A 15218-nucleotide genomic window follows, 5' to 3' on the forward strand; every position below is an offset into this window, starting at 1 on the left:
TACATCTTGCTCAACATCTGTCATGAACCATGTATTTGTAAAATTGTTATCAATCCTAAAACCATGGAACTAACAGTAATTGATTTAGTAGAAATTATTTGTCATTGTTTAAGCTAATGTTTTAAATGATGAGGGTCACATATTTATTAATTTTAAACTTTTCTATTTTTATTTTGTGTTGAAGTTATTTTGAATATTTGTCGCACTCCCTAATATTTTAGACAAGATCCGCCACTAACGATAAAATACACGCAAAAAGCATTTAAAATATTGTAGATCAACACATAATGGATTTTTGTCTCGAGGTTGACGATAATGAATTTCATAAACCATATCACACATACTTGTTGGAACACTCACAGATTCGACACAATAAAAGTTTAGAGCACTGCTATTCTTACACCTAAAATCTTACACCTATGCTTACACCATGTAGAATACTACCAGCACATGTGTTTATTTGTATTGAAAAAAATGAAAATATAATTATTAAATATAATAGAAAAAGGCAAACCGTATGAAACTAGGTGTAGGTGTCATATGTGGTGTACAAATATCATTCCTGAAAAGTTTATCTCATATTTTTCTTCACCTCAACTAGTGACTTGAAGGTTTCGAATGATAACTATAAATATCCTCTATCTAAACACCAGAGACCTCAAAGGTTTGAAATGCTAACTTTGTAGATACCCCCTATCTCATCACTAGAGACCTCAGTCACCATACCAAAACTACTTTTACGATGGTCATCCCTCTACATCTCATCCATTCTTTGTTTCAATAAAATTATATCCAATATAAGCTCTTTGAAGTTAAAGAAGACAATCTAATGATAGCGAAACGAAGACTTAAAAAAGTTGACTAGTTTAGATGTAAAAATAACTACTAGATTAAGAAATTAAGTCAGTCTTTTTTACACTTTTCATACAAATACATTCGTTTATAAGCCTTAAATATTTATTTATTTTATTTCTTGAAATACAATATTAAAAACTCACATTTATTTGCTAAAATTGGTAATTTTAACGGTTGGAAAGAAATAGTAATTCACATCATCAACTTCACTTCATTTATGGTGTTTACTGCTTAGTGATACTTCTTGTCAATCGATCAAGAAAGATATCAGCTTCAACTTACATTTTGAGGTCTCTAATTTCCAAACAAGCAATTAGTTCTCACATACATTATCTTATACACCTCTTCCCAAAAAACAAAACAAAAAAGTCCTCCACTATGAGGAAAGTAAAAAAAAAAAAGGAAAATTATCAAAAATATAATATTAAAAAAAAAACTATGTACAAAGTTAAAAACTTAACAAGCTAACTGGTTTCTACAAGAAGAAATCTCTTCAAAAATTGGAAGTCTCTTTGATCTAAAAGGACCCCATTCATTCATCAACTGTTCTATGCCTTTGATAAACTCATCATCAAGAACTAAAAGATCCAATGTATGTGATGGAGGTATCAATGATTTCAACTCTATTACAAGATCTTCAGCCCTTTTTCTAGACTTGATATCATCTGAGCCTGGAATTTCTCCTTTTAATATTTCATCAATAATCACTTGGGCCTCTTCATACCGGGCTTGCCTAATGAGACATAGGCCCAAGTTACATGCCTTGTTACAATCCGGGTCGATCATTTGGGCTTTTCGATACACCACCTCCGCCATCACGTAGTTCATCTTTTGCATGTAGGCCCAGCCCAAGTTTCCCTATTATGCAACAACATTTAGGGTTATTATCTTTATAAGAAATCTTGATACCAAGTAGGCAACTATAAGTCATCTAATAAATATGAAAACAGAATCTTTGCTCATAATACTCATCAGAGGATGTATAGTTAAGATAAAATACCAGTAATCTTGAAGTTTCTTGTTTAATAGAAACTTGAAACTTCTTGCCATGAGATCGTGCAGTTTTTGTGAGTTTCCCATTGAAGGCTTCGCCTTGGTAGATTAATTTCAGCTTTCTCTTCAGCAAATCTATTTGCTCATCTATTTTCCCACTTTTCTATATATAAAAAAGTTAATTGATGTTTAGCACATGAATATGCAGTTTCTACACTAACCACATACATTACTATATAAAAAAAGTTTAAAATCAATGATTTGTAATACCTTGTAAAGATCAATGAGTACATTATCAAGGGATTCTTGGGATTGTTTGGAGCAAAGGCCTCTAAAGGAAGAGATAGCTTCAATGGCTTCTTGAGATCTGTCTAATTGCTTCATCACCACAGCCATATCTTTTAAAGCACTATCCACCTTATCCCTTGCATTTATTGCTTTCCAAAATAATACAATTGCAGCTTCCGGGTCCTTTTCTACCAGCTATAATAATTCATATAGTTAATATTATTAGGGTAAACATTATGTCACACTCACACCCTAGTAGGAAATTTGAGAGGCAGTATAGCCAAGAGACCTAGAAATTAAAGGCAACAGACCTAGAAAAGATGAAAGTAGAGTGTAAACCGAAGTTTAGCAAATCATATAAAAGTTAATGATAGTTAATACCACTCTTAATTAATATATCATCAAATCTTAGTTCAATCGTTTGTTCGTCCCGTGGTAATTGACACTGAATTTGGTAGAGAGACCAGAGTTCTATCTTCCGCAACAACAATCAACGGGGACTGAAACTACCTAATGTAAAAACTGACTCCGAACCAAATTATATCAGTTGCATCACACTTATGTCGTGAACTTTATATTGCAATGTACCCCCAAACTAATTAATTTCTATCTTAAGTATATTAATCAAGTCACTTATATATGTCACTTATAGAAAACTAGTTTTTTTTTTCTTTTACATTTATGTCACTTTCAACCAAATTTGTCATAGATACAATAATGATGATATCAAATATATCTTGTATACAAAAGCTATATCAATTGTGGTTATAATTCTATTCCAAATTTTATAACCTTGAGTTTGAGAAAACATTTTCCATTTTCATTTTTTAAATTTTATACTAATTCAGATTAAAAGAGACAAAGTTAAAAATTAAAATCAAACACACAACAAGTGACAATCACAAACCTTCAAATGAAAATAGAAAAAATCCAGAATGTAAGCCAATAAAGATAAAATCAACATATTCAACAACAACTTCACTTTATGCATAAAATCCAAAAAATGGAAGAAGAAAAGGTATGAAGAAGTTGGAATAGTGTACCTGAGCATGTTTGGCTCTGACATAAGGACTATCACCATAAGGAACCTTGTAAACAACATGATAAACGTCTTCTTTCTTCTTCCCTTGTGAAAACAAACTCTTGTTGTTCCTGTAACTACCTCTTTCTTCTTCCATTTTTAGAGGTCGAGAAGAAGAAAAGAAAAGTTTGTGTTTACGATTACACGCTTTCGAGTTTCAACTAGAGAGAGAAAGAGAAGAGTAATGAACCTGGGTGGGTTTGCGTCTTTGTTCATTTGAATTTGGTGTTTTATTCTAATGAGTTGATTAAGGGCTGTTGGACGACGGTGGAACCAGCGATTGGACACGTGTTCGGTTGTGATTCATTTTGAAAAAAAAGGAGATTCTCGCTGTTAATTTTTTTGTTTATAATAATAAACCAGTGTTTTATTTTGGGAAGAAATAAAACCAACTGTTGCAATTATTATTATAATCCAAAAATTTCAATTCAAACATAATTGTACTTTTGACTCTATTTTTTAATTTAAGGATTTTCTTGTTATTTTTATTTTTCTAAGTTATTTTAATCTCAGCATTTACTACAAAGTTCTAAGAGTATTTTTTTTATTTCACTTCATAATCTTCTAGCGCGGCACACGAAAATACTATAATGTTATAAGATTTTGAAGATGTATTTTTGAACGCATCAAACGTGTTTTGAAACATCAATTATTTCAGTGATGTATTTACATAAATTTTCATAGGTATATTTCTGAAATGTTACGAAGTAGAAACGAAAAATCAAAATGAAAAAATAGCAATTTGACAAAATGAAAATATCATTGATATTATAAAATCAACAATACATAAGAGATTTTGACATAGATCAAACATTATATTTCAATATTCAGGTGAACGTTGTAACATCTTGATAATATCATTGAGCGATCTCGAATTAGTCGCATCTAACTCGATTGAAACTTTTGATTCAAAAAAGAAAAAGTTCTCCACATAACCAGGGGCGGATCCAAACATGACAAATTGGTGAGGCTAAATTTAAAATAATAAATAATATTATTTAATAAAGTACATTTACAATGAAAACAATAAAGAAAAATCGAAACGCTCACTTTGCATTTGATTTTTAATCACCCATAAATAAATGTAGTCATGCCAAGTGAAAATATTAGAGAAAAAAATGAAGGATATTGAATTAACAAATATGAAAGGAACATGCAAGCATAACAGATGGTAAGGTTTGAGAGGAACATAAAAAGAAGATATTTTGAGAAAGAGGAAAATAGTGTTTTAAAAATTGAATTGAATAGAACGGACGAACCTAGTGATATGAGAACAGGAGAGGTTGCTGATCTGGTCTGATTCTTGGATCGATAAGTTATTAAAATATATGTAAACTTTGTTCAAAACATATTTGAAACAACTTTCTTTCTATAATTAAATTTATTAGATAGTGTTCTTTCTATAATTAAATTTATTAGACGTAACAACTATGCAGTTAATTGAGTTTTATTATGCAGTTAGACGAGTGACCCATTAATTCGACCAATAAACCAATAACTCAATAGTCTTGTAGATTTGATGGCCGATCTGATTTTTAAATCATTAGAAAAAGTGAGAGGAAGAAATATTGAGAGGGAAAAAAGTTAATTGAATTTGGTGATTTTTTTTCTTGGGTAATGCTAACGAGTGCCCCGGAGGCACTCGTTAAGAGTTTAAAAAAAGTGGTGTGGCTATAGCCACACCCAGCCTTCACGTAGATTCGTCCCTGCACATAGCCCCTAAATCAGCGGCCGTCTTCAGCTCATAGTTGTTGAACTCAAGCTTCATTTTTTATCAACGGATGGCGAGCGGTACTCGATCTTCACTATTTTGCGATTATCGCCATATGATAGAACCTCATGTAGTGTATATTGCAGATCTTCTAGAGGGGTGTACTCAATGATCTTAAATTCTCTTGATGGTGTATCACATGTAAAGTGAACATTTCTTACATGTCAAATGATGTTCATTCTGGTGTATTGTGTTTTGGTATGAATTAAAATGACAAGTGATCTATATTTATAGTAGTGGGAAATTTTTTTTTGAGTAACCGTATCTTATAAGATCAATACACATTCTCCTAGACACTTTTTATGAGATGACTCGTTTTAGGAAAACTCGTCCATTTATCCTCTGGTGCAGGTTCACTAATGCAAGGAACAAGATAGTGATAAATTGCTTCAACTTTTTCTTTATTCCCGAATAGCCGTGTATATAATTCTTTATTGCTCCTCAACTTTTGAATAAGAGTATGACGAACAAGTGTGTGATCCTCTTCTCCTTTACTGAGTAAAGTAGAAACAGCTCAGAAACCACAGTTAGTGTCACCTTTGACAGTGACGATCCGTTGAATATATTTGTGCATAAAAACCAGTATCTCCTCGATGAATGAAATTTTTGGTGGAGGCGGTGAAAGAGGTGGTTTGCTAATGCGAGCTCCTTTGAAAACACTTTTCTAAATTTGTAGAGTTGGTGAATCGGAATAAACTTTGTCAACGTGTTCAAAATATGATGGACTCCGCTTAGTTGAATTGTCACTCGGTGTAGGTTTGACCTTCTAGTTATTGCGTGACTTTTTTTGCTTCAAAACCAGATAAATGTGGGCAATAAGGGTTGAAATGAATGAACTTTACCTTAAATTCCAACTCCTTTTACTCCTTTTGATTTGATGAAACACAAAAATGAAGATTTAGAGTGAAAAACTTGATTGAGAATGGATGTGTTTTTGGAGAGGGTTTAAGGAAAAAAATGGAAATGAACTCTAATCATGCATGTGGCTGTTTTTAGCAATTTTACATTTGATTTTTTCGGAGATACTTCTCTAGAATAATATGACATGCAAAGATAAAAATTAACTTCTAACGATTCAGAATTTCTAATGGTATACCAAATCAATGATTATGGTTTGTTCAATTTTAAATAAATTGAAACGCTTTGATTCAATTCGAATAATTTTTTATTATAGTTTAATTCAATTCTGTTCAGTTTTCTTACTAACCATATTATGAATAACCATATGAAAAGTCCTAGTATCTTCATTGAAATTTTTATATACATTTATAAAAATTCAATGCTTGAGATTTCACTGAAAGTTTTTAAAATTGGAGACCATGTGCTCCCGAAAATATAAATTTTAAAGAAAAGAAAAAGTGCTAAAATATTTTATCAAAACATAAAATCCATGTTATCGGTTTAAGATCCTGCTGGCCTACTATTCTCTTTTTTTTTTTTGCTAAAGAAACTTACATTAAGAACCGCTCCTACATATGATACTTATTCCAATATTTTATTACTAATAAGCATTTTCCATATCATCAATTCAACCATGTCGTTTACGGCTTTATCTTCATCAGTCATGCTATTTTGCTAAAGAAACTTAAATTAAGAACCGCTCCTACATATGATACTTATTCCAATATTTTATTACTAATAAGCATTTTCCATATCATCGATTCAACCATGTCGTTTACGACTTTATCTTCATCAGTCATGCTATAGAACACCTTGAATTTTCCAAACTTATAAAAAGTACAAGTTTAAAGTTTATGAGTGGTTAAAATATATATTCATTCAAGTTGCACAAATAAGTAATGGAAAAAAGTATTAATACATAAATAAAAAGAGTTAATTTGATTTTCTTTTACCAAAACAAAAATGTAGCCAAATGGATGTAACCGATTTTTGGTAGTTATGTGTCATGTGAGAATTTAGAGAGAGATTACAATTTTTCTTTTAAAAAATTGTACTTGATAGGATTTGTAATTTTTTTTTCAAAAATACTAGTTAATAAGATTTGAAATTTTTCTATACAAAAATTACAGTTGATACCACTTCCTCCTAGATCCATTTGGTTAAATAGTCCATGCCCACGAGTAGGAATTTGAAGTTTCTTACACTAAAGGGAAGAGATCCAAAATGTTCATGCCTTATTGATTGAAGGGGCAGGGCGAGGTTACATAATGAATAACCTTGGTTGGGCGTGATGGAGGTTCAAGTGTTTTTAGAAGTTGTCACACTTGTTGATCTAGTCGATGTTATCTTTCATCATGATAAAAAAAAAGTAATAGTCATCCCTTAATAGCTTGTGAGCCAAGGTCCCAATGTGACTTCTGAAGACGCCTTCATGCACCCCAATCAATACTTGGGCGAATTCATTTTTACCTTGGCACCTTAGCATTGGTGTAGCCTTACCCATCTTGTACAATTTTTTTGAGATCATGGTGTACTTTACTGGAAGTCTTCTCATTTTATTCGCTTTATCCTTGTTTAGGGGTAGTTTCTCTACTATCAGACTTTTTAGTACTGAAGAGCTTAGATAATAGGCCATCCATGGAGTTTTCTTCTCTGGGCATGTAGATTATTTTGAAAAATTAAAGTGTTTTTCCAGGTCTTGAATATTATGGATATATTTTGAGTTATGCTTTTTTTGTCTAAGAGACGCCCACGACCTGACTTTTAACTAATTAAGAATAGTTTATGAAGTTGGACACATTCAGCTATCTAGCCAAGGTCATACTTGCAATCATACATTCATGTTTTGCCTGATTATTGCTAACTTTGTATTCATATCTCAATGATTATTTTATGAGGACGTCGCTTGGGCTCTTCCAATATGATTTTGGCTCCATTTCCTTTCAGATTGGACGCTCCGTCTTCTTATAGGATCCACACACACGAGACTTCTTCACTGGTAGAGGAGCTGAACTCGACCTGAAAATCATCAAGTTCGTGAGATTTTATACTGCCTTTAGGGAGGAAGTGTATATCCTATTATGACAACTCACATTTATTTTGTTCGAATATTACATGCTCATTAATGGCACGGGAAGAAAAGCTCAACGTGTTTAAAATGATTTGTATATGCAAGTGGACGTAAAATCACAAGAATTTGTTTTCTAAAAGTGAAATGGATGAGTACTTGAGATCATCAATTACTAGTTTTGCCCCATCTTTGTTAGATACAAGTATATACTCTAACTTACATTTTCACAATAGATTTGTGGTTTTGAAACACCATTCGAAACATATCAACTAAAGGCATATTGTGAGCGTTAAAAATTGAAGTTCCATAAGTAGAATTTGCATTATAATAATGCGTGAAAGGGAACAACTAAAAAAGTGTAAAGAGGATAACTGGAACAAGTAAAAATTGTAAATCAAATAATGTTTTAAAAGGTTCAAAATAATGCTAATAAACTACCCTCAATGACTCATTTTAGGAAGTGGAGCCTGATAAGAAATCATGTAAAGCCAAAATGTTACCCTATGCATGTCGCATTAGCAAAACATATGCAGTCATGATACTTGAAAAAAAAGTCTCAGATATTTAAAATTTGATAATGGCTAGTCATGATGTGACGAATTCAAAATACACCAATCTTACACAACATCCTAAAAATGTCAATTTTGGAAGCCATATGTTATATATAAATTTTATAGCTTTAAGATCAAAGTAAACGAACTCCCTTGAACTGAAAGAAAATAACATTCCATTTAAAAGTTATCAATATTTCTTGAAGCAACATCCCATTGGAATTCAAAGACGGCACCCCTATTTCCACAACAAGAAATATTACAAGTGAATCACTCGAGTAGAAGCTCTCTATAAGCCATAGTAGGATGGAATTGCATTGTCATGGAGGAAATATCACCAGATTCAGAAACAGGAATGGTGGATCTGTGTTCTTAACGTAAAACTATAGAAAAAGGTTTCTCTAAAGATGGAAGATGTTCTATAAGAAAGATCTGAGAACGAACCATGGAGAAAGAATCGTTGAGGCCCTTGAGGAACTTAAGAACACGATATTGGGATTTATATTTGTGAAGATCAGTAGCTGCTTCACATGTACAAGGAATTGCACAAGTGCAATGGCACATTGGACGAAGGGAATCAATCTGTTCCCAAATAGAAGTGTGTTTCGTGAAATAGCTTAATATATCCAAGGTGTCGTGATGAAGATTGAGAAGATCGTCCTGAAGATCCAAAACTTTGAAGATGTCTCCTTGAGAAAACCTTGATTCAAGATTATTCCATACTACGTGAGCTTGGACAATCCATAGAATTGATTGTGCAATGTTTTTAGAGATTGACCGTTGAAGCCACGAGAGGACCATATTGTTGCAGCGGAGCCATGGATGGTGCAAGAGATAACCATGAGCAGGTTCAGCGAAGGTGCCATCTATGAAGCAAAGTTTGTTTTTCAATAGTAATGCCACTTTCATAGATGTTGACCAAGAAAGATAGTTTGTATGATAAAAAGGGGGTGTGACGAGGGTGAGGTAAGGGTTTTCGTTGGGTGGAGATAATAGGGTTGGAAGGATTGGTGGCGAAATCGGCGAATGGAATAGCCGCCATGAGAGGAAAACAAGGGTCTTCCTGATACCGTATTACAAGTGAATCAATCCAATATAATTCATCATTGGTCAGGAAATTATTATTCAAAACATATGCTTTACATGAAAAGGTATTGTTATATTTATAACACGTGAACAATAATTGTAATATATGAAAAGGAAAAGTCATAATAAAGTGAATGGAGATTCCTATTTTATTAAGAAATAAGATATTTTGCTATCGATTTTTTTACAGCGAGATTCAATTTAGTGATGCAGCAGGGAAAAAATACTCGAGCGCAAACACGCTCGAAAGCAATGAAGTCTCCATGAGAGTTTATTTAAAAAAAAGAAGGAAAACATGGGTAAAACCCTTAAAGAAAAAAATATGGTCATCACAATTAGAGGTGTCAATTTATGGGGCCAATTAATTTGAGCCTCAGCCCCATAATAATGGGGCCTTAAAAAAGTTCAAAAATAATAGGCCCTTAAACACATAGGGCCCAAACTTAAAAGACCCCAAAATTTAAAAGAGGACCATTAGGCCCCAAATCAAATAAAATTAAAATTTTAATTTAAAAAATTAAATAATAAAAAATTCAAAAAATAATAACTTTTAAACAAAATAAATATATTAAAAACTATAAATAAATAAAAAGTTTTTTAAAAAAGTTTTTTTTTTAAATTAAAAAATTGCGTTAAAGAAATTCTAAAATTAAAAAAACAACTTTTTAGAAAAAACTAAAAGTATTTTCAACAAAAAAAATCAAAAAATTCGTTTAAAAAAAATTCTAAAAATAATGTATGGTATATCAAATCCACTGATTAGCACATCCACATTTTCTTTAGTTTTGTTTGTTACTTGTTTGATGAAGTTTTCTTAATAATGTACGGTATATATTCATAGTGCTTAACTTAATATATATGTTAATATGTAAATTCTTTTGGTTGAAGTTATGCCACTGCTTCAAATATTATAGCAAGATTCACAAATTGCATATCTGTGTAGGACCTAAATTCACAAATTGGGCTTAAATTGGATTCAAAATAATGTTTGGGGTTCTACCATATTGGACTCAATATTAATAGATTTAGGAACTTTGTTTAGAGATAAAGGATTAGTTTGTAAAACATAGATTTGTTACGTTAATCCTACTTTACAAATTACAAGAGTAATAATCCATATTGGAACTAGATTTGTTATGTTAATCCTACTTTACAAATTACAAGAGTAGTAATCCATATTGGAACTAGAAATGAAATTTTTGAAACAAAATAAGGCCCCTCAATAGGGCCCAAAAATAACACATTAATTAAGGGGCCTAAAATTATGGGGCCTAAAAAATTTCTCATTAACAAAGGGCTTAATAAAGTAGGGCTTTAGTGGGACTAAAAAATTGGGGATTTGAAAAATTGGGCTTATTTGACAGCTCTAATCACAATCAATTATGCATAGGGAAGGTGTTAGGATCCTACGACATCTTTTTTAAATAACGGTTACATCTAATTAATTTTGAAAAAAAGATAAGGTTAACCTTAATATATTTGGGTTTTCCTAATTATTTCAACCTATTTACAGTAAAGAAAAAACAAGTTTTTCTTTATTTGGGTGCTTGACAAGATTTGACTCTTGCTCCAACGTATCTCTCGGTGCGATGGATAAATCAAAGCTATGTAGTTTTTAGGTAGAAAAATCTTGTGCGTTGATTGATTTTAAAGAAAAAAGAATTTAACTGCTTTAAGGCAAAATAAGGTTGCTTGTTTGTTGTAGGTCCTTTTAGGAGGAAGACGAGTGTTCGAACCAACAAGTCTTACGATTTTTGACCACACACTCGAGGATGAAAGGATGTACATCCAGTCAAATCCCTTTATAATCTAATTTTGATTTATAAAAAAAAGATGAGATTTAAAACAATTAAGTTTTATAACTCGCGTCTCGAAAACTCAACGATTACAATATATGTACATCTATTTAACCAAATTTTTATATTTTACACTTGAATGACTATTGATTTATTAAAAGACAAGACTTAAGACAACTAAGTTATTAACGGGAAGGAAGACGGGAATTAGAACGACCAAGTCGCATGACTTGTGTCCGCACCCTCGAGAATAAAAGGATGTACATCCGATTAATTCATTTTTAACTTAAGTTTTTATTATGAGATTTAAAATAATAAAGTTGTACAATTTGTATCTTGAATTCTCGGTGATTAAAATAGATGTACATATATTTAATCGATTCAAATACAATGTGTTTGTTAAAGCAAGACTTAGAACAACTAGATCACATTCAAGAAGGAAAATGAGCAGTCGAACCAATAAGTAGTACGATTTACGTTCGAGCACTCGAGGGTTAAGAAGACCTCTGTCCAATTAATCTCTTTTGGTTATGAAAAAGACGAGTCTCAAAATAATCAAGTTGTATAACTGTTTACGGTGATTTCCGGTAAACAACCGCTAGTCTTCCAAACTATAATAAATATGATTTGGTTACTTGCAGGATCGACTAGATTGATCCTAGGACACATAGTCAAGAAGATTGTTATCAATGTTCATTTGAATCATATTCGTAATTTGTCCTCTTCGATGAGTATTGTTCGATTCAAGAATCTTGGTAATTGCTTCGTTATATGTAATTATAACTTCAACAAGAAAAATAAATAACATAACATATGAAACTTAAAAATTGTTAAAACATAAAGAATCTTAAACTGCAGAAACGTTAAGGACTTTAAAAGTAAATGATCATGGAAGTAAATTCGAAAGTAAAATAAAGATACAGGAATGTAAATGACAAGAAATAAATAGAATGCAGTAACTCAGAAATGTATTCGAAAATGAAATACAATACACATGTATTAAAATGGTGGTGTCATACGTACATTTTCTCAGCGAACTCTTTCTCGTAACACTTGATACTTGAGTAAATATGTGAGTGATTTGTACAAAATGAACACATGGAATCCTAACATAAAGACCCCTATTTATACTAGTTTCGACCTTAACGGTCCTACACTAATCTGCTGCCACGTTTCTCATCAGAACTTCCAGCGAAGCCATCTGTATTTGGACAGTTACGATACTGTCTTCGAATTTCAAATCTTCCCGCCTGAGTCCGTCTTCGACGCGTGGCAGTGTAAAAACACTATGAAAACACGCTAAGTAGTAACACTTAAATATATACTTTATAAATTTTGTCTAAGTCCCGAAGACATATGCTTTCATCAGTCTTTCAGTGTTCACTATCTTCAACGAACTTAGAAGTCTGTATCTTCGAGGCATGACCATCAGTAGCCATTCTTTTACTTTTTAAGGGATGGCCATCAGTAACCATCTTTCCTTCGATTCTCAACTCCTTCGAAGGACAAACAATATAAAACGAAATCTTCAGCTAACAATAACTCATGTATTTGAAAGGTTAGATGTACATCTATTTAATCGCTTTTTTGTTAAATTATAATTCCTTGTGTCAAACAAAAAAAAAGATTTGATTTTGTGTCGAAGTGTGTAACAGTTTGTTACACATACGTTTGTTTTTAAATCTAGATAGATTTGATTTAGATTTAAAATAAATTAGATTTGATTTAGTTCCAAAATAGGGTATTTTGGGCTTTTATAGTTTTAGGTTTTGGCTTAGGGAGAAAGCTAACCTAAATATATAAATAGGGAATAACCCTCATTATTTGTAATCAAGTCAATAATTTGTATTCACAGAAGTTGCAGTTGCAAGTGAATAATAGAATTTTCACAATTTGTGGGCAGAGAGAAACTCTACAGAAAATACTCTTCTTCTCTTTTAATTTCCGCAAACCCTAATCCTACTTTTGTTCTTATTTTTCTTCATTGTCATCTTTAACGATAAGGAATTACTCAAAGGTTTGAGAGTCTAATTCCAACATCTGGTATCTAGAGCTCCGGTTAATCGATTCAAGGCAAGAAGAATGGTGATGGAAATGAATCATCCGAATGGGCATTTTCCAGCAACACTACCAATTCTGAAAGGAGATAACTATGAGAATTGGTGCAAGCAGATGAAGGTTGTATTCTGTTGTCAAGATCTTTGGGATCTTGTAAAAGAAGGGATAGAACCGCTTGCAGAAGGTGCGAAGGAGGAAGAAAAGGCTGCACATAAAGAATTGAAGAAGAAAGGTTATAAAGCTCTCTTTATAATCCATCAATGTCTGAGTCCAGATAATTTTAAAAAGGTTAGTGATATAGAATCTTCAAAAGAAGCTTGGGAGATTCTTGAAAAATATTTTGGAGGTGCAGAAAAGGTGAAAGAGGTGAGGTTACAAACTCACAAGAGAACGTATGAATTTCTTCAGATGGAAGATAGCGAAAGCGTAACTGATTTCTTCACTAGGGTTACGAAACTAGTTAATCAAATCAAGACATGTGGAGAAGTATTAACAACAAGAGTTGTTGTTTCAAAGATCTTGAGGTCGTTATCCCCTAAGTTCGACCACATCGTGGTAGCCATAGAAGAGTCGAAGGACTTGTCGAAGTTGACAAAAGAAGAGCTTCAAGGGACGCTTGAATCTCATGAGCAAAGAATGGCTGAAAGAGCTGCGGGCAAGTCGAAGAGCGATGTGGCTCTGCAGGCTCAGTCAGCAAACGAAAAGAAAGGCAAAGGAAGCTGGACAGGAAATAAAGGTAGAGGTGGCTACAACATTTCGAATGGTCGAAATCAGCAAGAAGGAAATTGGTCGAATACGAGAAAGCCCTCTTACCAAGGCAACCAAAGAGGTGGTGCTGCAGGTAGAGAAAGCCCTCTTCTCATAACTTACACTCCCACGTTTTAACCTTACTTACTGATCATTATTCCTATATACTAGGAGTAAGGCTAACTTATTCAACCGCCGTTGGATTAAATCACCAACCGCCATGTGTCTCTCGGGTTTTACCCAAAAGATTTAAAAGGGTTTCCGTTAAACCTTTAAATATTTGACCTTGTGCCTTTATACCGCCTTCCATTCATCTTCTACACCGAGAAAACTAAGAATATCTTCACTCTTTCTAAAATCTTGCTCTCTTTAGCAAAAACTCTTCCATGGCTTCATCTTCAAATGTTCTTCAACCCGCTGTGAAGCTCCAATCAACAACACGTTCTGGGGAACGAGAGTTCGTTCCAAACCCTAATACTGAAGAAATACGCGCAATCTACGCTTCCCAGGTAATCATACCTTTTGATCTTTCTGGAAAAACTCTTGCTTTTATGGGTCCGTTACCGAGTGAAAATATCCAATCCGTGAATAAGTTTTTCCCTGCTTACTATAAAACTAGACCAATAGTTAGCAAAGTTAGGATAGATGAAGACGGTCGTTCTCCTTTAGGCAAATCTACTAATGTAGAGAAAACTTCAACTGCAACCCCTTTAGCTTTAGCCAAAATTAGGTTAAACTACATGACCAATTCTGTAAAAGTGTTTAGGTCATTTCCTTTAGCCAAAGATCCTGACTTGTACTATGCCTGGCTAGAAAGGGTAGAGAAACAAAAAGGATCCTTTTGGAAATCGTTAGGGATATACGATTTGATCCAACTGTCAAAAACAGGTTTAGAATACAACCAACCCATGTTAGTAGCAGCGGTTCATTTCTGGGATGCTTCTCACAATACCTTCCATCTTCCCTGTGGAATGGTTACCCCCACGCTTTTTGATGTGGCTGCTATTACGGGACTTCGACC

The 15218-nt window shown here is 32.8% G+C and overlaps 1 protein-coding gene across 1 annotated transcript; it reads right to left on the bottom strand.

The window, feature by feature from the left end:
• Positions 1–1040: 1040 nt before the first annotated feature.
• Positions 1041–3421, bottom strand: LOC131606773 (protein SULFUR DEFICIENCY-INDUCED 1-like). The gene is made up of 4 exons (XM_058878907.1): positions 3180–3421; positions 2119–2331; positions 1856–2011; positions 1041–1713 (listed from the first exon to the last, which is right to left on the bottom strand). The coding sequence occupies exons 1-4, from the start codon at positions 3312–3314 to the stop codon at positions 1312–1314; spliced, it is 906 nt and encodes a 301-aa protein (XP_058734890.1). The 5' UTR covers positions 3315–3421; the 3' UTR covers positions 1041–1311.
• Between the last annotated feature and the right edge of the window lie 11797 nt (positions 3422–15218).

This window comes from Vicia villosa, linkage group LG5 (genome assembly GCF_029867415.1).
Source record: "Vicia villosa cultivar HV-30 ecotype Madison, WI linkage group LG5, Vvil1.0, whole genome shotgun sequence".
NCBI classification, from domain to species: Eukaryota; Viridiplantae; Streptophyta; class Magnoliopsida; order Fabales; family Fabaceae; genus Vicia; species Vicia villosa.

Bases quoted from the DNA above. Each gene is read 5' to 3' on its own strand.
- LOC131606773 (XM_058878907.1), bottom strand. From the start codon at position 3,314: ATGGAAGAAGAAAGAGGTAGTTACAGGAACAACAAGAGTTTGTTTTCA. The intron at 2,012-2,118 runs GTATTACAAATC...TTTTATATATAG, and splicing joins TACTCATTGATCTTTACAAG to AAAAGTGGGAAAATAGATGA. The intron at 1,714-1,855 runs GTATTTTATCTT...GTTGCATAATAG, and splicing joins AAGAAACTTCAAGATTACTG to GGAAACTTGGGCTGGGCCTA.